At 39.9% G+C, this 25,755-nt stretch overlaps 1 protein-coding gene and 1 pseudogene across 1 annotated transcript; both read right to left on the bottom strand.

Moving 5' to 3' along the window:
* Positions 1 to 15,968, bottom strand: LOC123247162 (acidic mammalian chitinase). Its single transcript, XM_044675964.1, has 11 exons — positions 15,943 to 15,968; positions 12,969 to 12,998; positions 11,143 to 11,344; positions 10,437 to 10,493; positions 8,008 to 8,173; positions 6,402 to 6,526; positions 4,615 to 4,738; positions 3,237 to 3,422; positions 1,935 to 2,054; positions 1,683 to 1,824; positions 1 to 354 (listed from the first exon to the last, which is right to left on the bottom strand). Exons 1-11 carry the CDS (start codon positions 15,965 to 15,967, stop codon positions 80 to 82), a joined length of 1,452 nt encoding a protein of 483 aa, XP_044531899.1. The 5' UTR covers position 15,968; the 3' UTR covers positions 1 to 79.
* An 8,539-nt stretch (positions 15,969 to 24,507) lies between these two features.
* Positions 24,508 to 25,755, bottom strand: LOC123247182 (annotated as a pseudogene).

Raw genomic sequence — 25,755 nt, 5'->3', positions numbered from 1 at the left:
CTTTTATTGTAGAATTATTACTACATTATAAGCAAAGGGCACTGAGTCGGGGCAAGGGAAAGGGAACGGAAGGTCCAGTTTATGCCCAGTTGCAGCACTCGCAGCTGGGGTCGAAGACAAGACCAGCCTGGCAGTACTGCTCGTAGGTGTTGCCGTTCAAACAGTGCCAGAAAGCATTCCTGTTGTTGGCCACGGGGTAGAGACCGTTAGCTTTGCCAGCGCAGAATCCACTGCCGCCAGAGCTGCCCCCGGAGCTGCTGCCGCTGCCGCTGCTGCTCCCGCCTGCACTTCCGCTTCCGCCGCTGCTGGGAGCTGATGTGATTGGAGCAATAGGCTGGGCTGGGGCGGTGCAGCCTGCAATTTAAAGGAGAGAATTTAAAGAGTATTTAACAGGCTCGGGGCACCTGGGAAGGAGAGGTTTGAGCTTTGAGTCGGCTGTTAGGCTATCTAGACTTGAATCGCAGTTCTGGGACGTTAAAGAAACAATTTTAAACTATCGGAACCTCAGTTTCCTAACCTGTAAATAATTGCGCCATCTACATAAAAATAGTTGTAAATATAGTGACATAAATAATAAAGATAATATTCATAATATATAACACAAACGCGAATTAGGTGGCATTCTTGATATTTGCTGAGTGGGGTCAGAAGACCGTTGTTCGAATCCTGCCTTTGATGCTATCTCTGTTACCTGGGGTATTGGTTATTTTCCCCTCTATAAAATGAAGGGGTTGGATTAAATGATCTCTGAGATCCCTTCTAACTCTTGAGCCATGATCCCATTACTCTGTGCACAAGATTATTTATAATGTGTATTATGGCTAGTAATATTTATAAAATAGAAATAATAATATTTATACCACCTATCCCACATAACTCATGGGATACTAGATTTAGAGTCAAAAGGGACAAGAAAGGTGATCTAGTCTTATCTCTTTGTCCTATAAAGGAGACCCTTGAGGTTCAGAGAACTTGGGTGACTTGCCTAATCTGCAGATAATAAATGGCAATTTCTACCTTTGAACCTGGTTTCTGTGATGTTAAATCCAATACTCTTGCCTCCTCATCATGTCGTTCTTACAAGAAAGGTAATTGTAAAAGCTTTATTCATGTCTACCCTATATAGGAATGTAGACCTAGAGTTTGAAGGGACCTAAAAATCCAGCTACTCCAACATTCTCATTTTACAGAGGGGGAAACTGAGGCCCAGGGAAATTAAATAACTTGCCCAAGGTCAAGAAGTAAGCACCAGAGATAACATTTGAATCCATGTCCTTTGACCACAGACAGTGTTCTTTCTTTCTGAGACTCATTTTTTTTTCAGCTCTAGCATGAGAGGGTTGAATTAGATGACACTAGAGGTCCCTTCCAGGTCTAGGGCTGTGACCACATAAATCCAAGCCATTACGATCTAACTTTCTGCCTTGAAATTGTCCAAAGTCAGCAAATCTGCCTTTTTTTTTTTTTTAAACTATTCCGATCCTGATTTCCATTTTTATCAGGAGTTTTGCTTTGCAAATTGCAATACTAGGACAAGGATAGTCCTGAGTATCTGTTTCTCAGCAGAATAAGGATAGGTATTTAAACATTGGTTATTTGAATTATTTTTCTCATTTTGTAGGACGTGGAAAGTGAAGAAGGGGTATTTGGGGATGCTGGACACATTTTCAGGTTTTGCTTACTTGCACTCTCCAGACCCAGAGTTTTCTTCAGGGTGTTGATCAGGGGGAATTTTCCCTGGTTACAGAAAGTTCCAGTGAAGTCATCCAAATCAATGGCCCAGACCATGGCACCTCCAAAGTTATTCTTCATCAGCCACTCAGCCTGTGGGGACAGGATGGATGTTTGCTCCAGGCACAGTCTTGGGCTCTCCCAAGGCTTTGGACTACAAATAGTGATGAACCGACTCAGGGGAGCCCAGAGAAATACTCTACCTTGATTTGGAAGCTCTTGGGATTGTCATAGCCAACCCACTCATTGCTTTTGTAGGCATAGGGGACATCCTCAGAAGCCTCCCACACCTCAGTAGCACCATTTTTCAGGAAGGGGCAGATCTGAGAAAAGAAAATGACAAAGTCAAGTGAGCAAAGTTTTCAGGAAAGGAGTTGAGTAAAAAATACTTTAAGGGGAAAGCATGTAATCCTATCTGTGGATACTCTATAGTGGGATTCTAATTCATTATAAATTTTTATCATTTATTTTTAGGAAATTATAAAGATATTGAGAGATACAGAGAAGGGGATTAATCTAGTTCAGGAGTTCTTAATCTGGAATATTTCCAGGTTTCTATGAATTTGAGATAGGGAAAATATTACATTTTAATTTTCATTAACTTCTAACTAGAACTTGGGCATTTCCTTAGATTATTTAAAATACTATTCTGAGAAGAGGCCCACCAGATTGCTACAGCATGTTCATGGCATAAAAAAGAATAAGAATCCCTAGTCTACACCGATGGACCTTCAAGATTCTTTCCAGTTGTTACGTTTTATGATTCTATGAATCTGGAATGTAAGGTTTGGCCTGGCAGTTTTTAGGATTCTACAGGTTGAAAAAGATTCCAGGATGAATGTTTGATCTCCCACGGTCTCCAGATGGAACTTCAGACATTCTCTGTGGTCTAGAGGAGGTCCATCTAAAACAGTCTGATTTTCTGGTCTTCCATTGCCCTCCTGAGGTGCAAGAGAACAATAGGAGGCAAGGCAATATGGTGCAAAGAGAGTTAGTTGGCTCTGGAGACAGAGGAGCCAGGTTCAAATCCAGAATCTGATACTATCAGTGTGACATGATTTCACTTGATTCTTCATTTTCCTTATCTCTAAAATGAAGAGGTTGGTCTAAATCAGTGGTTCCCAAACTTTTTTGGCCTACTGCCCCCTTTTCAGAAAAAATATTACTTAGTGCCCCTGGAAATTAATTTTAAAAAAATTTTAATAGCAATTAATAGGGAAGATAAATGCACCTGTGGCCATCACCACCTCCCTGGATCACTGCAGCACCCACCAGGGGGCGGTGGCACCCACTTTGGGAATCATTGGTCTAAATGACCTCTGAGATCCTTTCTAGCTAAACTATCTATGATATTTCCTATCTACTTTCTGCTTTGAACTATAGGAAATTGGGGCAGAGGAAGAAGGCAATGCATCGTGGGAATAGGCAACCCTTTACATTTCTGTTCATGAGCAGAAGGTCCACAATAGTCTTTTTGCTATCTTACAAGATTTCTAGACACTTACCTCATAGTAAGCCCAGAAACCAGACTGCCTGGTGTAGGGTCCAGCAGGACCAGGGCCAGAGGTAGGGGCACCAATGCCAGTTTCAGAAGGATTGCTCAAGATAAAAGTGTGTCCATAAGATGGGAATCCAACAATGAGCTTCTCAGCTGGGGCTCCATTGTCTTTCCAGTAGTTCATAGCATAATCCTGCAATGGAAGAACATCTCAATTTTGCCCATCCTTCAAGGCCCCTTTCAAATCCCACTTCTTTCTTTCTTTCTTTCTTTCTTTTTTTTTAAACCCTTACCTTCTGTCTTGGAGTCAATACTGTATATTGGCTCCAAGGCAGAAGAGTGGTAAGAGTAGGCAATGGGGGTCAAGTGACTTGCCCAGGGTCACACAGCTGGGAAGTGTCTGAGGCTGGATTTGAACCCAGGACCTCCTGTCTCTAGGCCTGACTCTCAATCCACTGAGCTACCCAGCTGCTCCCCCCACCCCCACTTCTTTGTTGAAGCATTCCCTGGTTACTTTCATAGCAACTGGGATGTAAGGTAGAGCCTAGCAATTTTTAAGACTATAATTTTAGAAAGATTCCACAATGAATAGTTTCCAGAAGAAAATTTCAGACATTCTCTGTGGCCAAAGCAAAGGTCTAATACCAGAAAGAGCAGTTTGTGCTTCTCTTAGGCATGACATATTATGTAGTTCATTATATTTAATTGTAATGAATAACCAGAACTGTATTATAATAAATTGAGTAGTTAATTGTGCTGTAATTAATAGAGAAATGTTTTTCTTTTCTTTTGGGGTATGCTCTTTGAGATCCTTCCCTCAAATATTTTGTTTTATTTATTTTTCTGACTTCCTCAGTGTTCAACACAATACCTCCCACATAATAGATGTTTAATGAGTGATTGTTGAATAAATGAATGGATGAATCAGCTGATTCATCTTTCAGGCAGAATCCTAATGATTAGTTTGCTGTCCTACCTGACCCAAATTACCAAAATAATTGATATTATGCAATTAATTACTAATGAATTGATCATTTCCCCAGAATAACAATTTTTTAAATCTTTTCTGTCTTTAGTAACAACTCTTAAGACAGAAGGCTAAGGGCTGTGAAAACAGGGTGAAGTGATTTGCCAAGGATCACACAGCTAGGAAGTATCTGAGGTCACATTTGAACCCAGGTTCTCCTAACTCCAGGCCTGGCACTCTATCCACTGAGCTACCTAGTTGCCCCTGCCATCATAGCAATTTGATTCCTTTATTGTGTATTAGAAATGATCAGCTGATTAATTAACCGAGTCACTGAATTGACTGCATTTTGTGCCCCAAATTGGTGAGTTCCTTTGCCTCTTCCCCTTCTTGGGGTCTCTACAGGAGCCTCACTCACCACATTGAGGTAGGCATTGCTGCCAGTGTCACTGGGGTTTTTGTACAGGGGGCTGTTCTCTCCGGTGTAGCCCTCCCAGGAACCATGGAGGTCGTAGGTCATGACATGGATGAAGTCCAGATACCTAGGATGGACAATAGAAATAATTGTGATTTCTGCTGATTATTTCCTGGGACAGCCTCCCATTCAATACAATTTCATTAGATAAATAATACTAATAATGAGCTGGATAAGAGGAAAGGCCATTACAAGAGGACAAGGAATGGTCAGAGAGTTGATGAAAGATGGACTTCTGTTCTCTTACTTTTGTTTTTCTCTTTCTTATTAGAGAGCACTGTATCTTGGAGAGTGGCCAGAGAAGCCAGTTGTAACTGCCCTCTACCTGGTCTGGGAGGTTGGGTGGCTTTGTAACAAGCAGACCAAGAAGACCTAGGTCATTCTATACTTTTCACTGGAATGTGTATCAGTGACTTTAGAGTTATTGCTAAGAATTATGATTTCAATCTAGGAGTCATTTGGGGTTAGATGTGTACATCTGTATTGAGCTAAGAATTTTGCTAAAAATTCATGGGTTTGCAAATCCTTATGAAGTAATCTCTCTCTCTTTGTCTCTCTCTGTCTCTCTCTGTTTCTCTGTCTCTGTCTCTCTGTCTCTGTCTTTCTCTGTCTCTCTGTCTCTGTCTCTGTCTCTGTCTGCTTACTGATAGTTCTCATTGGTCATTTGTTTGAAGAGCCCAAAGATTTGCTTACCAGAATGGGGATTAGAATAAAGAATACAGAACCAGCTGTACTCCTGACTCTCTTCCAAGAGTATTATTTGTAACATGTTATTGAACAGAAGAGTGATCCTTTATACATCCTTTATATACATATATAATATGAAGAAGAGATATAAAGGATGGTTTGGAGGCAGGGAGATTGGACTTATTTTTCAAGTCCTGTTATTCTTATCTCAGCAATCTGTTATCATAATCTAGGCAAGGGGTAATAAAAGCATGAACTAGGGTAGAAGCTGATTAAATGGAAAGAGTGGAATAGAGATTGCTGAGATAAGAATGACAGGACTTGAAAAGTAAGTCCATGTGAGGGATAAGGGAGAAAGGAGAGTCAGAGATGACACCATGGTTTATGAACCTGAATGACTTGGAGATAATGGTTAGGTAGAAAAAAGGAAGTTGGGATTTTTGGGGAAAGATCGTGAGTTTAGTTTTGGTGTTGAAGGAATATCCAGAAGACAGTTGTAAGACTGAAAATCAAAGGAGATATTGGGGTTGGATAGCTAAATGGGAGAAATATGTGTGCAGAGGTGATAGTTCAACATTTGGGAGTAGATGAGATGGGAAGTATAAAGAAAGATGAGCTAGCAAACAAGACAAAGGGATGGGCAATGAGATAGCAAGAGAACCAGGAGAGTGAAAAGAACAAAAAAGGGAAGAATACTAGGAAGCAGGGAGTAGTTAACAACATCAAATATTTAAGAAATGCTAAAGATCAATCGGGATTGTTAAATGGCTCCATGCCAGGCATAGTACTCAGTGAAGGGGGCACGGAAGACTATAAAAAGGTTTTTGGAGTTATCAATCAAGAGGTCATTGTTAATTTTGAAGAAAAATTTCAATGGAAGATTAGAGACAAAGGCCAGATTACAAGGTGTTGTGGAATAAATAGGACACTGGAAACCTTTCTTGGAGCCTTCTGAGAAGTAAGACAGATCTGAGGATGGGTTATCCCAACACAAATGACAACTGGCTCCCAAGGAGATGCAAAGGACAAACTGCAATACTCACTGAGAGAGCTGAGGGATGTCATAGCCAGACTCGATGTTGGAGATGCCGGCAGCCACAGCAGCAGTGACCATCAGCCTGGGTTTGTTGATCTGCTTGGCTTCCTGCTCAAAGGCTTCACGCATTTCCTGTGGGTGAGCAAAAGAGTGCAAGTGGACAGGAGCCCAAAGTTGAATTTCTCTAGTTGGGTCTGCCATTGATGACCTTCATTGAGCATCACCAATTAAAGTTAGTTCACAGGATTATGGGAGCATGAATCTTTTCTTGGTTCCCAGCATGATGCTAGACACATAGCAATCACTTCATAAATGTTTCACCTCAGAGCTCATCAAACATTTATTAAATCCTGGGCACCCAAAATGATAGTTTCTGGTCTCAAGAAGATTATATTCTATAGTGGGGTGGTATGGAGGGAAGAATATATACACAATTAAATAAATAAAAAATGCAAACCAGATAAATGTAAGGTAAAGTGGGGAGGGTGAGAAGCACCAAAAACTGAGGAAATAATTTTAAAAAACCTCTTAGAAATATTGGTACTTAAGCTGAACCTTTAAGAGAGCCAGGGATTCTGTGATGTTGAGGAGGGAGATTGTTTTAGGTATGGGGTACAACCTGTGCTAGGGAACAGAGGCTAGAGATGGAATATCATGTCTGTAGTGAGTGGAATAGTGAATTAATTAAGGAGGCATAGGAGGATTGTCTAGCAGCAGTGAGGGTTTGGTTTGGATTATGTAACAAAAAGTTATAGTGGACTTGGTCATAAAAATTGTACAATTTTCTCCACCTTTGTTCAATGGCATATATAGTGGCAAAGGCAGTAGATGGTGACAATGATCTAAGCTGAGACCTGGCAGGGCACAATTGGCAATATGTTTCTCTTGGGTCAAGGAACCTAAGAGAAGAGGATAATAGTTGACCTGATTCCAAAAAGGCAAGATGAGGAAAAGAGCAGAGAATGGTTAATACTGGGGTAAAGGTCTTGAAGAAAACTGAGAAGTTGAGGTATTGGAGGTGTGGATAAAGAGCAGAGTTTGATATTGGAAGACATAGGAAGAGGGTAAAAAGCTAATAGATTATGATTGATTAAGGGCATTTCAGAGTTAATGATCATGGAAATGGTACATTTGTGGGTGTTGGTAAGACCAAGGATAGGATGACGTTTGTGTGTGGCTGCATTGGGGTGTAGGAATAGGTCATGGGAAATGAGCAAATTGAGGAATTGGGATGTTGGGATATTTGAGGAAGTTGAAGTACATATATTGAAGGCCCCTACTTTAGAAGGCAGAGTTGGAGAGGAGAAAAAGAATGTGTTGAGCATTTCATTTATTGAGGGAAAAGTGTCTGGAAATTGGTAGACAACAGCCACCAGAATCTTGATTGGGTGGTAAAGAAGGATAGGATGAATCTCAAAGGACTGGAAAGGTTACTGAGTGCTCATGGATGTGACAATGGGAGCTACATGTATTCCAACTCTCATGTTGTGAAATTGTAGGTAATGAGTGAAGGTACAGTCAGTACTGGAAAGGTGGACAGGGAGGCTGGGACATCAGTGTGAGTCAGATGGTGGAAGAAGTAGGAAAGGAAATCACAATTAGATCCACCTCACCTTGACCAGGACAGTGAAGAGGTTCTTGTCTTGAGGGGTGCTGCCACGAGAGCCAGGGTACTCCCAGTCAAAGTCCAGCCCATCAAACTCATACTGACGCAGGAATTTGATGACTGAGTTGATGAAAGTTTGGCGGTTTTCAGGAGTAGAAACCATGGTAGTGAAACTGAAAAAGAAAGAAGATGGAATAAGGAAATTCACATTCAGATTGCACAATCTCTGTACTTCTTCACCTTTTTTCTTTTTAAACCTTTATCTTTCATTTTAGAATCAATACTGTGTATTAGTTGCAAGGCAGAAGAACGGTAAAGGCTAGGCAATGAGGCTTAAGTGACTTGCCCAGGGTAACACAGTTAGGAAGTATCTAAGGTCAAATTTGAACTCAGAACCTCTTGTTCCCAAACTTGGCTTTCAATCTACTCAGTCACTTAGCTGCCATCACTTCTTCACCTTTTTGAATGACCTGTATTGATAAGACATCTCAGATTATGCCCATTTCCAACTCACACTTTGAAAGCAGAGAGCATGGTCCTTTCTTGTTCATCACAGTAAAACTATGTGACTAGCCACGACTCTCATGCTGGAAACATCCACAAAGTTTTGATAATTGTCATCTCTTCAATGTCTTTCACTCCTTTCATCTTCTGTATTCCTAAAGCCTATTGTTTTTACCTTCCCAACATTTCTAGCATTCTACTCCTTCTCTCTCTGTCTCTCTCTCTGTCTCTCTTTCTGTCTCTCTCTCTCTCTGTCTCTCTCTCTCTGTCTCTCTCTCTCTGTCTCTCTCTCTGTCTCTCTCTCTTTGTCTCTCTCTCTCTGTCTCTCTCTCTGTCTCTCTTTCTGTCTCTCTCTCTCTCTGTCTCTCTCTCTCTGTCTCTCTCTCTCTNCTCCCTCCAGATTCATTGTCCTCTTCTCTGTAGTTGGGCCAATCCAAATTCTTCACAAGTGCATTCCAGCCATGGCCGAACTTCTCTTATTTTCCACTACCCTCAACTCTGTCTAGTCATATGAACACGTTCCTCCCTTCCCACTTCTAATCTTTCTTCCTAGATGAATTTGATCTTAATAACTCCCTCCTTGTCCTAATTCATCACTCTCTACTACCATTCAAACAGTTTCTGAGTTCCAAAGTCTCTCTAACTGATTGGGAAAATGCTAACCCCTCAAATGGGGAGCCTCTGTCAATTTGCTCATCACTCACCTCTTTGCCCAATACATTGACTCCATTAGGTAAATACAATTATACCATGTCCTGAGGGTTCAGACTGTGAGATCATGTTATAATCAGAACTATATAGAGGCTCAGAATTAGAAGAGACCTTAGAAGTCCTCTTTGCCACCTCTACATAAGCAGAATCTCTTCTATAACACTCCAAGCAAGTTATCTTTTACCTTCCAGTGTCAGAGAACTACTCAGTAACCTTTGAGCAACCCATTTCACTTCTGGATAGCTCTATTCTTTAGGCAGTTTATCTTGATACTTCCATCCATTGTTCCTTGATCTGCCATCCAAAATCAAGTAGACTAAATATATTCCCTTCACATGATAAATAACCCTTTACATTTTAGAAGATGGTTATTGTGGCTCCCCTAAGTAGCTACTTGTCTGGGATCAATTTTTTTAGCGGATCCTTGTACGTCATGGTCCAGGAGCCCCTCCTCATCCTAGTTGCCCTCCTTTGGATGTATTCCAGGGTGTCTTGTCTATCTCTAAATGAGATATTTAGAGCTAAACACAGAGTTCTAGCTGTGGTCTAAGCTGGGCAGAGTCTGTTTTGTATTTCAGTCATTATGGGGTATTGGAATTGGCAGAGATCTTAGATCTCAATGAATTAAACATTCTTACTTTTCAGAAAAAGAAATACATTTAGAAAGGGTGAGATTTTTCAAGGCCAATTTGCTGGTTAGTATCAAAACTGGATTAGAACCCAGTTTTCCATATCCCAGGTTAGTAAAAATCTCCTAGAATGAAACCCAAGGAAGAATGTCTTTGGTTCAGATAATTTCTGCTCTAGCATTGTTCAGTAGCATTATATACTTTGTGACCTCATTTTGGATTTTCTTGGCAGAGACACTGGTTTGCTATTTTCTTCTCTAGCTCATTTGACAGATAAGGAAACTGAAGCAAATGGGATTAAGTGACTTGTTTAGGATCACGCAACCAATAAGTGTCTGAGAACAGATTTGAACTTGAACTGACTCCAGAGCTGGCACTCTATGTACTATGGCTCCACCTAGCTGTCCTAAGTTATTTACTTATTTAGTTATACATCTGTTTAATCTTGGTCTCTGTATCTCAGTTATGGTGTCAGTCTTCTACTGTAAGATTCCTTAGGGCAGGGGAACATTTGACATAAGCTTTGTGCACAGAGGCATCTCTCTGCTTACAAAAAAGCACTAAAATCTTTTTGATGGCATTTCTGACTTACGGGGCAGTTCCAAAGTTCCAGCCTCCAATTGCCAGGAGAGTCTTCAGCTCACTGTTCCTGTAGAGAAAATAAAGAGGGAATGTTAAAACCCGCACGCATTTACTAATTTACAGTAACTTCTCATAGTGAGAGAGAGATTGGGCTGGAGAGTTCAGCAAGATGGTCTTTGAAACCATCTGATGAATGGTTTGGGAATTGTTGTCTTCTAGTTTTTTTTTTACCTGTTCCTTGTGGAATTAACACGGTCAGTGAGTGTCCTCTGACCTTTAGGGTTCAAGACTACTATGTGTTTGTTCTTGAAAACAGAAGGTACTGTTTTCTTCTTGCTTACCAGCCATGCACTTAATTTATAAATATAGCTATATATTTGTAAAAATACATCCATTCGGAGAGGGAGGGTATATAACTTCTGCTTCATCAGAGAAAATGACAAATCTTAGTGTGAGAAGGAATTTCTGTTGTCAATGGGGGACTTCTAGGTCCATTGGAGAATGGAAAGGAAGGGAAGGGAATATGTGTATATTAAGTATCTACTATGTGTCAGGCACTGTGCTAAGTGCTTCATAGTTACCTTGCAGGGTAGGTTCTACTATTATCCTCATTTTACAATTGAGGAAACTGAGGCTCACCATTAAGAGTCAGGATAAATTTGAACTCGAGTCTCTGGGCCACTAGCTGCCTCCCCCCATGTCCCCCCACTCCTTACTTGTTTTTCAGACCATTGAAGGATTTGTAGAGGGTCACGTCGTTCCATTCGATGGTGGTGATCTCATTGTTACTCATGCCAGCGAAAGCATAGATCAAGTGAGTACAGAGGCAGGGGTCGATGTTCTCAGGCTTGAAGCGCCCCAACCCTGGTCTGTACTGGGCCCAGTTGGTGAAGTAGCATGTCAGGTGGTAGGCAGAGCCTGTGGGCATCAAGGAGCAAGTGTCATGGCGAGTGACATCAGCAGAGCCTCCTCATTCATTTGCTAAACAAACATTTATTAAGTACCCACTATGGGCCAGATAATGGCAATACAAGACAAGCAGGAAACATCCCTGCCCTCATGGAGCTTGCATTCTACTGGGAAAAAAATAACCTGCATGCAGGTAAATATAAATCGTATATACAAACTAGATATAAGGTCATTTGTAGGGCAGAGAAATAGGGGTAAGAGAGCAGAGGTGACCAGCATAAGCTTCCTGTAGGGCATGGCACTTGAGGGGAGTTTATAATAAAAATAATAATAATAACTAACATTTATATTTTATTTGTTTATTTCATTTCATCTCATTTATTTGTTATTTATTTATTTATTATCAATTTATTTATTATATTTTAAAGTTTTAAAGTTTATGAAGGATTTTACTAACATTCTTTCATTTGATCTTAACAACTCTGTGAAAGTAAATACCATGATTATCCCCATTTGCAGGTGGAGAAACTGAGGCTGAGAAAGTTTAAGTGACCTGTCCAAGGTCATACACTTGGGATGTGTCTCAGGCAAGTGTTGAATTCAGTCCTTCCTAACTCAAAGTTCAGTATTCCATATGCTCAGTGGAATTAAAAGTAGTCATTTTCAATGATCTGACAGATCTGATATTTCAGAAGCAGCAGGGTGGCTCAGTGGATAAAGCACCAGACCTAGAGTCGGGAGGACCCAGGTTCAAATATGGTCTCAGACACTTCCTAGCTGTGTGACCCTGGGCAAGTCACTTAACCCCTATTGCCTAGACCTTGCCACTCATTTGTCTTAGATACTAAGACAGAAGGTAAAATGTCATTCCCACCTGACTATGGGGTTTGATAGTAAAGTGACTATTATGAATCAAGTTAGCTCCACCTGTGAAAATAATCTGAGCTCATATAATGATCTATATAACGTACAAAGAAATTACAGCATTTGTACTTAGTAGTAGTTAGAGGCAATTAGGTGGTGTAGTGGATAGAGCATTGGACATGGAATTGGGAAGACTCATCTTCCTGAGATCGAATCTCAGGAATCAGATCAAATCAAATCAAATCAAATCTCAGACACTTAATGGCTGTGTGACCCTGGGCAAATCACTTCGCCCTGTCTGCCTCAGTTTCCTTATATGTCAAATGAGCTGGAGAAGGAAATGACAAACCACTCCAGTAAACTTTGTCAAGAAAACCCCAAATGGCATCACAAAAAGTCAGATGTGATTGAAACAACTGAAAGATAATAACAGTTAAGGATTGTAGAGTGCCTACTGGGTGCCTGGCATTATACAAATATTATCTTATTGATAACCACCCTGGGATGTAGGTGCTTTATTACAATTTCATTACATTTTACACTTAAATAAACGGAGCAGACATTGTCACTTGCTCAGGATCACACAAGTAATAAGTGTCTGAAATAGTATTTGAACTCAGGTCTTCCTGAATCCAGGTCAGCACCGTATCCACTGCACCAAGTAGCTGCCCCTTGTATATGTGAGGATTGTCTAGTCTATGAGGATCTGGTAAAAACAAGTATGTAATGTGTAGGCTGGGGAGAGGGGAAGCAGGAATCTGAGACTTACCCAGCTGAGCAAGCAGCACCAGGGCCAGACCTGGAGAAGGAAAAAAAATCAATTAGCAAACATTTATCAAGTACTAGGCACTCTACTGGGTTCTGGAGATACAAAAGAAATGAAATAGTCCTTGACTTCAAGATACTTATATTCTATCAGAGACTATTCTATTTGGTTCCAACAGTTTTCATATTCTGTCTTATGAGTAATTATCTCATAGTATTTTTTAAAACCTTTACCTGCTGTCTTAGAATTAATATTGTGTATTGGTCCTAAGGCAGAAGAGTGGTAAGGGCTAAGCTATGGGGGTTAAGTGATTTACCCAGGATCAGACAGCTAGGAAGTGTCTGAGGCCACATTTGAACCCAGGACATTCCCCTATCTGTGCCTGGCTATCAATCTACCTAGCCTTCCCCTTAAGTCATAATATTTTAGTTAGTTTTCAGGGATGCTAAGAATATTGTGTGTCAAAGGATAGAACCAAAATTTATGTATAAAAAGTCAAGAAGGTAGACTCATTCCTATGAACATTCCCTCTCTGTAGTCTGCTCTCCCATAGGACCATGGAACTCTAAAGTTGGAAAGGACATCAAGGATCATCAGGGCTAACCCAGACATGAACAGGAATTCCCTCTATAAGATCTCTGACAAGGTCATCCTCTAGGAGACTCCCAGGAAAGTCGAGAGTTTACTATTTCAGCTAGATGGGGCAATGGATAGAGTGTTGGACTTGGAGTCAGAAAGCCCTGAGTTTGAATTCCACCTCAGATGTGTATGGATTCTATGACCCTAGGCAAGTCACTTACCCTCTTTAGTTTGCTCATTTGTAAAATAGGAATGATAGTAATTACAAGATTGTTGTGAAGATCAAAGGAGATAACATAGAAGTAAAGTGCTTTACAACCTCTAAAATACTATACAAAGTGCTAACAATTATTACATTCCCAAGGCAGGCTTTTCCACTTTTGGACAGCTCTAAATGTTAAAGAAAACTTGCCTTAAATTGAGCCAAAATCTACCTCCCTGACATTTCTACCCACAGCCCCTAATTCTGCCCTCTGAGATCAAGCTGAACAAGATGAATTCTTCATCTACAAAACACTGACATAACTAAAGATCGCTTTCATGTTTTCTTCCTAGGGCAGAATATAGCAGGAATACAAGCTTTTGGCTTCTATGCCTCATTTAATGAAGCTTTAGATTCTGTCTTCCAAGATCATAGACAGATTCTTTAGGAGCCAAGAGGTCAGATCAGGGGAACCAGAAGCTTGTTATCTATGAAAGAGCTTTGGTACAGGCTTCCCCAAGGATATTGTTTAGAGTTTTCAGGCCACCCAGAGGGTTTGTTAGCAAAATGATCCCTCCCCTCTACTCATCATCTACCCTGGACTGGGACCAATCATTCTTCTGATTAGTGTCATCCTATTTATCTGAGAGAATGGATTGAATGGAGTCTTTTAAGTGAATGCTGGAACAGTGCAAATTCCATGGTGTATGCAACCAAATAAGTTACAACAGTGTGTAAAAAAAAAAATTAATATGAAAAAAAAGTGAAGTGTGAGTGTGTGTGTGTGTGTGTGTGTGTGTGTGTGTGTGTGTGTTTGTATAATTGTTCTCTCTGCTCTGCTTTCATTTCCACAAAGGATGGCGCAGAGCTGAGCAATTCAATTATTCTGGACCCTTCTCCGCTATGCCTCCTTTTATGTTTTCAGATTTCTTTTTATTCTCCTCTCTATTCTAATTGATCTGATAAATAAAATTAATAAGAATCAAATGGATGTACCAAGGATGGCCACTGAAGAAACAGGAAAAACAGCCCAACGGGGTGGTAAAGGAGGTAAGGGTGAGGGTGAGGCCAGCAAGTGACTTCAGGATATAGCCATGTCAGCCTCAGGAGCAAACAGAAAAGAGGTCCAAAAGTCAGTCGTGGGAGCGAGAAAACCAGGATTTGGATGAGTAGGACATTGCAGGACCCCCAGCTGTCATTCATTTCAATTCCACAAGCTTTTATTAATTGCCTACAATAGCTCCTTGAGAACGGGGATTGTTTCATGGCTGTTTCTGTTCCCATCACCTAGTACCATCCCTGGCACAACAGTTCATGCTTGGGAAATGCTTTCCACTGGACTGATTGCAAGACACTGGGAACACAAAGGCAAAAATGAAGCAGATGCTGCCCTTCGGGAGCTTATATTCTAGAGCCTTCTTGTGTCATGGACCCCTTGACCAGTCTGGTGATAGTCATGGGTTCTTTCCCAAAATAATGTTTTTAAATGCAAAAAAATTCATAAGATTAAAATGGAAATAAATTCTATTGAAAGGTAGTCACACATATGGCACATATTTGTATATGCACACAAGTCAATTATCAATAACATTTAAACCAATCATGTTGAAAGTTATATAGGACACATATATAACATATAACATATATTATATATCAATTATAAATTATATTGAAATCATATTGAAATATAGTTTGTGTGACACCTAAGACACATCATAAATATATGTATATGTGTATATATGTGTGAATCTATGCATATATAATAACACAAGTTTTTGGACTCCAGGTTAAAAATCCCCCACTCTTCCATTTTGCAGATGAGTAAATTGAAGCAAAGGGAAGGTTATATTAGACAGGTTATGAAAGCACTGGAGGAGGAATGGAAAAAAAATGAAGTATAATAAGGTTAAAATAAACAGGAATGGAGGATCCTGGGCTTGAACACATAAAGAATTGAGTTTGGATCCCACCTCAGACATTTACTAGATGTGTGACTCTTGGGCAAGTCACTTAACCAACCTGCTCTTTAGTTTTCTCATTTGTAAAAAGAAGCTGAACCTGAGGGGCTCTGAGGTCTCTTTCTGTCTCTAAACCTCTAAGTCTATTATCATACATAGTGATTTTTTTTACAAAGGACCCAGAAAAAAAGGAAGAAAATTGCCAAGAACTAAGTTTTCCTTTAAAGCTTTGACTTACCAGTGAGGAGGATGAGCTTTGCCATGGCTGCAGTCTGTACTGATCTAGCAGGGGCTGTGCTCCTACTTTTATACTCCCTGACCCACATCTTATCAGGAGGGGTCATAAGTATGGGGGGCATCTAACCAGGAAATTCACAGGGCTAATCAGTAAATCAACAGATACCCCCCCCAATTCCACATACATCAATTATGTGGGAATATAATGAAGTGACCCCATTCAAAGGATAGTGATGATGGTGCCATGGAAGAACCAACTTAATAGCTCTTTGGGTGGTTTCCAGAACTGATAAGCCTTTGGAGAGGAAGTCTCGTTGGGTTTTGGGTTGTGGACATTGTGTGCCTGGAACCAAAGCATGTTTGCTTCAGCCTAGAAGCAACCACCACCTTGGAAAAAAGTCATTAGATTAACAAATGATTTCTCTACGTGTTAATTATTTAGCCTCAGTTGGTCTAGCTGAAGGTCAAGAAAGTCCTCTCTGCTCTAGAGGCTGGCTCCATTAATTTCTAGGCACTGTACACACATCAATTCTTTGGAATAATCTCAAGTCATGATTTTGTGATAAAGCTATCTAGAGATCACTGCTTTTCAAAGTGTGGGTCATGAGGGTCCCTGAATGTTCTACAATCTAGTACACAACCTACTTTTAGCAAATGTTGGTGAATAATGATGAAAACAAGCTCTATTCTGTTAATATTTACAGTATAATGAATTTATTTTAATGGCCAACTCTCCAAACTGATCTTTGTTTCTCCCTTTGCTCAGACCATAATTATGACAGGCAGGCCAGGACTTTGTCCCAAGACACCGAAATTTAGAGGGAACTTATATTCTTTCAGTAGATAGAAACAATCCTAGTGTTTACTTGGCAAAAAATAATGAGTCAAAATAGAAAGTTAATAAATGATGCTACTTCTTACCTTCTCCCAAAGCTATATCCCAGGGAAGTCCTTATCAAATAACATAATGTCTGGTATTGCCTTTCAGGTTCCTTGCCCCAAGTTCATTTTGTGGTCTTTGCCCTAGATGCCAGAATTGCTGGTTAAACTTCTATTCTCTGCTCAAATAAAGACATTCCCCCAACACATTTTGTACTTTACCTCCTCTATACTTTAGCTCTTTTCCCCTTGCCTCAAATGCCCTCTCTCACTTCTCTCAAATGCCAACCATTTGCATTAATTGATAAAAGGAATGCTTGAAGGGACCTTAGAACCTCTTGAAGTCTGGATTCCTGTAAGCCTAGGGGAGACTGCCCCTCCAGGAACAGCAGTTTTCAGAAGACCCAGGCTACTTGTTAAAGAGTAATCATTCACATGAGTACTCCACTGGAAAGTTTTTTCCTCCTTGAATATTTCTTCATTTCTTTTGCCATCCTTCTCCACTCAAGCTCAAGGCATTACTGACAAAGCTGGCTCAGGAAAGGACATGGAAGGACCTAGTCCTTAATCATATCAACCTAATAGTACCAGACAGTAGTAGGGAACCTACAAGGTGTCCCAAAAGTCTTGGTACAGTTTTAAGTTTAAAACTCCACTAAGACTTTTGGAATATCTCATACCTATCTTTGAGGGTCAGCTAGGTGGCACAGTGGATAGAGTACCAGGCGTGGAGTGAGGAAGACTCCTCTTCCTGAATCTGATTTTAGACACCTCCTTGGGCAAGTCATTTAACCCTGTTTGCCTCAGTTTCCTCATCTGTTAAATGATCTAGAGAAGGAAATGACAAACCATTTTAGTGGGGGGTTGCCAAGAAAACCCCAAATGGGCTCATGAAGAGTAGGTCATGACTTAAAAATGTTTTAATAACAGCTTAGAAGGGACAGACTGAGTCTAACAAAGGATCGGCTTTCCAATACTACCTATTACTTGTCTCTTTCTTAGGTACTGAGTTTCTGCTCTGGATTTCCCCTTCTGAAAAGTTTCTAATTTTCATATCAATTCCTTGGATTTTGCTGCTCCAAAGAAAAACTGGAATTGACCCAGACTGGTCTTGGTTGGATTCAATTAGATTTGGATTTGGACACAGTCTTCCTCACTTCAGTAAAATTCTCAGGAGGGACCCAGTTCTAGAGCTTAATCAAGAGCTTTCTGCACTGGAGGGATATTCCCGAGTTAGCTGACACATGATTGAATAATGATTAAACTGCTTGTGGTACAGAAAACCACCCAGTAGATGGATTCAGAGACAAAAGATCTATGAGATGGACCAGCTGGAACAAACCTGAAGGAAGAATGGGTGGCAGTGTGAACTGTGTGTCCTATACCAAGGGAAGGTGGTTGGAGCTATTTCCCTGTCTTAGGATGGCCCCCCAAATCCCTTAAATCTTTCACCAATGCTTCCTGGCCTCTTTTAACTCAATGATAGGCCTCTTTCCCCCTGAAAATTCACCACAAACCTTGCTAAAGTGGTCTTTTAGCAGATGCCCACTGGATTATTACCTTTCTCCCAGACAATATCCCCTACTGGACAATATGCAGGGATTCCTTTGGGAATTCAGGGGGACTTAGAAAGGTGTACTCATCCCATTAGTAAATGAGTTCTTAAATTAGACTCCACAAACTTTAAAGAAATTAATATTTGTATTTCAATATATCTGATTTCCTGAGAAACCTTTTCCCACATTCCTTAATGCTGATGCCTTCCCTTTGGTGATTATCTCCAGTTTGTCCCAAATATAGCTCGATTGTACATAGTTGCTGGCATGTTGTTGCCCCCGTTAGATTGTGAGCACCTTGAGGGCAGGGACTGTCTTTTGCCTTTCTTTGTATCTTGAGTACTCTTTGCAGTGCCTGGCATATAGGGGACATAACTAATTAACTAATTAATTGGCTAACTGAGAAGAGGTCCACAGGTTTCACCAGACTGCCAAAGGTGGGTCCATGACACAAAGAAAGGTTAGGAATCCCTATATTACAATAATCAAACAGTCATGCCAAAGAGTTGTTTCTTCATTAATATCATATGGATTTTAGGTTGCTCTTATAATTATAAAGTCACTGCCTATCAACTACCACCTGTCTTTTAGAGCATGCTAGAGAAAAAGTTGAACCAAGGAAATATAACCTTGGCATGGTGCCCCATGAACTGCATCAGCCAAGACAATCTATGACTCATTGTTGGTTAAAATTGGGATAAGAAATCTGCACTCTGTAAACATTTATTTCAGTGCTTTTGTATTTACTTTCGATTACATTTGGAGCTAATTTTTTTAAAGTTTGAAAGATTCTAATCTTGTCTAAATTGAACTAAAGAGAAAAGATGTTCTCCCCAAGAGAAGTTTCTACATCTGAGTTGGCATAGGCAGGGAAATCAATAAATCCCTAGAGGTCAGGAGTGGTGACACTTGTAGCCATAAGCAAGGAAAATTTGAGGTTCCCCTAGCCCCTACTTAAAAGTTGAGATCACTAACCAGAAGCCTTTCCAGTTTCAGTAGAGGCCAGAGACTGTGGCGTAATACACTACCTCCTCCTGCTTTCTAAGTCAGAATATGAGTTATAACACCTCTATAGGAGAGCAGGGTCTTCATTATACCATATTGCCTATATTGCAGTCATTGTCCTCCCTGCATTCCCCCTCCAGAATCCTTGGATTCTGCCCATAGTGAGCAGACTCTGATAGGTGAACTTTTTTGTTTTCTTTGCTAGAAACTGGAGTCCAAGTCATTTTGAAGCCATTACTCACACCATGCCATTAGCACGTTTCCCCTCATACTTCATTATTGCCTTCTCTTATTCCCTTTTTAAAATCTTGAGGCAAAGACTATCCTGCTTACTTGTAGTGCACACCTAGGGGTATGGGAGGTGTTCTGGAAGGACTAGCACTTCTGGAGGGCTTGCTGAGCCCTTTTCAGAACTGTTTATCCACCTTTCATTCAACTCTCACCTGTGGCTCCAAGAAATTATAGGATGCACAGTGGCCACACTCTGGTAAAACTGTTTCTGCAGATGGGATAAAAGTCAGATTAAGGGTTATTGGCAAGTTTCAAACCCATTGGTGCGGTAGGGGATGTCTATCCCAAGCATGTGAAGACTTCCCCCAGTGGAAAGGGCAGATGAGAACAGTTTTGTAAGGAATTAAATTAAGAGCTTGACTAAAATATGTGAGAATTCTAAAATAATATGGTGGTTGCCGATTTAAAATATGATAGCTCAAGTCAAAATGACTTTTAATAGCTTTTATTTGCAAAAGAGTGGAAAGAGTGAAAGTAGAGAAACACAAAAAGAGGGTAGAGAAGATGTGTACTAAATATTGCTCCAGTGCTCGGCGTGTGGTAGGACTTGTTAACCCTCAACAGGAGGACCTGGAGTTCCACCCACACAGCCTCCTCCAAGAAGGGAAGGCCTCTCTGAAACTAATCTCTCTCCAGACACCAGGAAAGGAAGGCCAGCTACTCATTCATCCGAGAGGCAGTGCAAGTCCCAAGTTACCTCCAAGAGGCAGGTCACCAGTCAAAAACAACTACTAAAGATGACCAGAAGATTATTTGCAGAAGACTCCAGCCAAAGAAGTTCAGGGCTTTTACAGAGATTTCTTGTCCCTTCCCCTCTTCACAGGGGCCAATCACAGCTTCCAAATTGCCTAGCACTGTCCAGGGTGGCAGTGTCTGTGGGATCCACTTCTCACCTATGAAGGTGTCAACCTTTTTTCATAGGCTTCTGAAGGTATCAATTTTTATCATAGGATTCACAAGTTTCTGACTGATTGACACTCTTACTTAGTGTTAAGTAGGGGTGCTTTGAGTTCTGGAGTTATCACTCATTTTAACAAACAACTATGAATTCTCTTCTTCAAGTAAGTGACTTATGAATTCTCTTACTTTGATGGCTAACAAAGTGTTAACTCAAAATAGACAAAGAGAATAAAGAGTTCCCTTTCACAGTTTGTTCCAGTGGCCATGAAGGTGGCTGAATCAGGTGCTGTGGAAGACACCAAGGTCATCCACTGTATCCCAGGCTACTTCCAGTCCTGACTTTCATCTTGACACCAGGCTTTGATGACTCTGGAAGAGAGAGTGAAGCTGAAGGCTTTTACAAATTTGCCTTACTTAAATCCAATGCACATGCAAATCAACATATCACCCTCATAACTACTAAAAATAGGAGATCTCTATGAAAGCTACTTTACCTCTAGTTATGAAAAATCTCCTTTTCCTACTAGGTGGGGGAAAACATTTGTTTCAGGAGTAGTTAAACATCATCAGTGACTATCTTTTTTTTTAACTCTTTCTTTTGTCTTAGAATCAATACTGTGTATTGGTTCTAAGGCAGAAATTGGTAAGAGCTAGGCAATAGAGGTTAAATGACTTGCCTAGGATCACTAGCTAGGAAGTGTCTAAGGTCTGATTTGAACCCAGGGCCATCAGTGACTCTCTGAAAACCAGGAAAGAGGAATTAGAAGGTTTTGTCTAATACCAGATATTTCAACTACAGTTGTAATTTTAATTAGCTTTGATTAAAGCTTAATTAGCTTTGATTAAAGCTAACTTGATTCAAGATCTTATATACTATAGACCAGTGGTTCCCAAATATTTTTGGCCTATCGCCCCCTTCCCAGAAAAAATATTACTTAGTCCCCTGGAAAATAATTTTTAAAAAATTTTAATAGCAATTAACAGGAAAGATAAATGCACCTGTGGCCATCACCGCCTCCCTGATTGCTGTAGCACCCACCAGGGGGCGGTGGTGCCCACTTTGGGAATCACTACATAGGCAAACCACCTCTTCTTTTTCCAACTTCTGGCAGGAACTCCTTCCAGAGTCAGTCTTTCCTTCTTCCTTTATTAGGTTATATTATCCCTTCCAACACCAGGACATTCTGAGTCCAAGATTAAACTCCACCCCTTCTAGCAGCACTCTCTAAAAGACCTAGTCTCCTGGGATATGCACCACACTAGCCTGCAAAGTGTCCCGTGAAGTGGGAGAAACCAGTCTTTCCACCAGTGCCAGTACTACTAATGGGACCACCTGAACAGGCAGCTAAACCCAAACTTTTGAACTAAGGAAACCCCTAGTGGGCCAGAAGGAAAATGGCAAACCATTCCAAGGAGATGATGTCCTCTCTCTCTCTCTCATCACTTATGTCTGTGTGCCAGGCAAGAAACTTATCATAGCATACTTTCTGCTATAGTCTATATTGCTAAGGGGATTTTTTAAAATTTGAGATTGTCACAAGCTAGATGTTTGTGAAAAGTCAGTTTTGTACACACACATTAGAACAAGTCCTGTTCTAATAAGTCATGAAGTGATGCCTTGATGAGCACAAATGGGGTTTAATCAAGGCAGAGTAGCGCAAAGCTGTCATTGATCCTCTTTGAGAACAAAGGATGAATAACAATTGTAATGCCCAGCCCTTACTTGGAGGCTGGCATATACTGAGTACTTAATAACTACACTATCTATCCTCTTATCTATCAGTCTATTATTTATTAATCTGTTATTATAAAAATTATCTTAAAAGACTGATTTGGGGGTAAAATATGTTTGTTGATTATGTTGGGTTTATTGGCCAGCAACATATTCAATAAAGTAGTATAAAACTTCATGGCTCTCTTAGGATAAGGGATAACCCGAGCTAGATCAGGCTGCTTAATAAATAGATTTGGGGGAGCTCATTATTCAGCTCCCACCTCTGAACATCCCAAGACATCTTAATTGGAAATAGTTAATTAAGGAGTGGTCCTTCCCCTCCCCATGCTTACACCATAGGGAACATGTATACAGGAAAAGAACCCTTGTTTCCTTTATTTATTGACTAAATTCTGTCAAAAAGGAAAACCTTCCTTGGAATTTCCAGGGACCGAGAAAATACAAAAAGCATCAGACTGGACTAGAAGGTATCTCTGACCCAGATCTCTGACCCAGGTATATGTATATATATATATATAGTAATTCTTCCTATTATACAGGAATTAATACAGTATATGAAAAATAAATTCTCAACTATATATCTTTTACTATCTTTCCACCTATCTCATTGTCACTACTTTTCTATTAACCTATTTCACTATTTCATTTTCTCACTATATAGCACTTACTCTACTTTTCTCACTGTCACTATCTCTCTCTCTCTAGCTACCTACCATTCATGCTACTTTCTTCTGAGCTTTTAAGTCACCCCTTATACACATTTTTGTAGAGCATGGCATTGACAATTCAACCAGATTTCTGTTCAAGTCACTGACCATCTATTAAGTCATTGAGCTAGGTTTTAGGATTAAAAAAACTAAAATGAAACTGCCTTAACCTTAAGGAATTTACATTTTGACAGGGGGATACAATATATACACAAGATAAAGAAAAGTATATATGAGGTAACAATGTCAAGAGGGAGCAAGTGCTATGAATTATCCCAGAGGATAAGGCTATCTACCCCTTTGTGCTCATCTGGTGATGTATTCACATCAAGTTCTGTCTTCTATCAGAGCTAAAGTTGTGGCAGATCCTCTATCATTTGCTTAGCCTGCCTACTGGAAGCTCGTTGCCTAAATGAAAGTGGAGGAAGTTAGTGTATCTGAGAGGATTATGTGTCTGGATTCTCAGACTGGAAGGCAATTAGGAGAGCAGATAGAGAGCTTCCCTCACCTCCCCACCCTGCTTTTTCAGGAATGCCTAGATGCCAGAACATCCTAGATCTGTCTTCCTCCCTCCCTCCCTCTCTCTCCCTCCCTCCCTCTCTCTCTCTCTCTCTCTCTCTCTCTCTCTCTCTCTCTCTCTCTCTCTCTCCCTTCCTTCCTTCCTCCCTCCTTCTCTCTCTCTCTTTCTCTCTTTCTCTTTCTTTCTTTCTTTCTTTCTTTCTTTCTTCCTTCCTTCCTTCCTTCCTTCCTTCCTTCCTTCCTTCCTTCCTTCCTTTCATATTGATCTATACCTAGTTTCTTCCACACTTTTTTCCAATTTTCCCAGCAGTTTTTGTTAAATAGTGAGTTCTTACCCCAAAAACTGTAGTCTTTGGGTTACTAAGATCATTTATTTACCTCTGAATATTGGGTATCTAATCTATTCCATTGATCTACCATTCTAGGTCTTAGCCAGTATCAGACTGTTTTTAATGACCACTGCTTTATAATATAGTTTGATATCTGGTACTGCTAGGCTACTTTTGTTGACATTTTTCATTAATTTTCTTGATATTCTTAACATTTTGTCCTTCCAGATGAATTTTGTTATTATTTTTCTAGTTCTATAAAATAATATTTTAGTAGTTTGATTGGTATCATACTGAATAAATAAATTAATTTAGGTAGAAGAGTCAATTTTATTATATTAGCTCAGCCTACCCATGAGTAATTAATATTTTTCCAATTTTTTAGATCTGACTTTTTTGTGTGAAAAAGTGTTTTATAATTTTGTTCAGATAATTCCAGTATTTGTCTTGGCAAGTAGATTCCCAGGTATTTTATGTTGTCTAGAGTTATTTTATTTTATTTTTCTAAAACCAAGTAAGACATTTTATTAGTACTTTCTTATGATTAGTTTAGAATTATCTTTTCTCTTGCCTGATCTGTAATTTCCCTTGTAGCTAAATTAGAATATTTTTGTTTTCCACCTTTTAAAATGCATTGTATTTTTCTTATAAAATGCATTGTCTGATTTTCTTATCTACTTGCTTCAAGAAAACCCATATGTTTAATATGCTTCCTTGAAGTTTAGCCCATACTAATGGATATTTAATACAAATATCTGGACTGCAAATTGAGCTTCTCCCTTAGGTGAAAGTATAGTCGAATAGCCAAGACGCCAAGGCATTTGAAGTGAGGACCATACATCTTGAGCTCTCCAATCAATTGACTACTGGATATGCAGCATTACCAGACATCAGTGATTCCAAACTATTGTTTCTGCCAGCTACTACCACAAACACAGTAGGAACACCATCTCATTCATACTCTACTTTAATCTTTAGAGTTTCATCTTATGGGCAGATGTTACTAGAATTTCACAGGAAATTCCATAGTTTCCACAAGCCTTCTTAATTTTTTCATAATGACCAAGTAGAGCCCATCCAATACCACAACTCTGCATGGGCCCTCTACTTTCTAAAGTAACTCCACTCTTTCTGCAACCCATTCAAAGTTTTTCTTCACCCTCTGGAGGCCTTCAGAAGAATTCACTTCCTTAAGGTTCCAATCTGATTGCTTGTCTTTCTGTTGGACTCAATTGCCAGATGGTCAGAGCCTCCAGGAATCATTATCAATAACATTAGCAAATATAACTTCTTTTGTAGTTATATCAATACCAAATTTGATCTTTACATCAACCAGTGTACAGTTTTGAGATAACCAGGACTTTTCCAGTATTTCATAAATAGCATGTGTAGAATGACTCATGATGTCCACTTCAGTCTGACCTATGCTAAGTCCAATCAAGCATCATTTTGCATCAATGAGTTGTTCTTCAGACAATTGTGTACTGTTGTCAGCATCATCCTTGAAAAACAAGTTCTCTTTAGGTAGGTAGAACTTATATCCTTCTTTGACACCAGGATTTCTTTTGAGAAAAGAATCAGTTGTAATTTTTCTATATATCCATTCAATTGGAATCATTTCGCACCGAGGTGCAATGAAGTTGTCTCACCACATTGTTTGGTGACAGCAATTTTGGTACCTGTTTCCTGTAACAACATGAAACTACAACTGGAAATTTTGTTTGAGATTGCAGCTTTTCCTTCCAGGTGACTTTTTCTACCTGTGTTGCTTATAGTAATCTGGTCTTTAGACTGCAAGAGAACTTTTACAGGACTATCCAACATTTCATAAACTTCTTTTGTTGTACTCTTATAGAATTTCTTATCAATCTGCAGTATTTCTGCAGCTACCAT

Source organism: Gracilinanus agilis, chromosome 4 (genome assembly GCF_016433145.1).
Source record: "Gracilinanus agilis isolate LMUSP501 chromosome 4, AgileGrace, whole genome shotgun sequence".
In the NCBI taxonomy this organism is placed as follows: domain Eukaryota; kingdom Metazoa; phylum Chordata; class Mammalia; order Didelphimorphia; family Didelphidae; genus Gracilinanus; species Gracilinanus agilis.
Note: the sequence above shows the minus strand (reverse complement) of the source record. Positions and strands in the feature narration are given on the sequence as shown.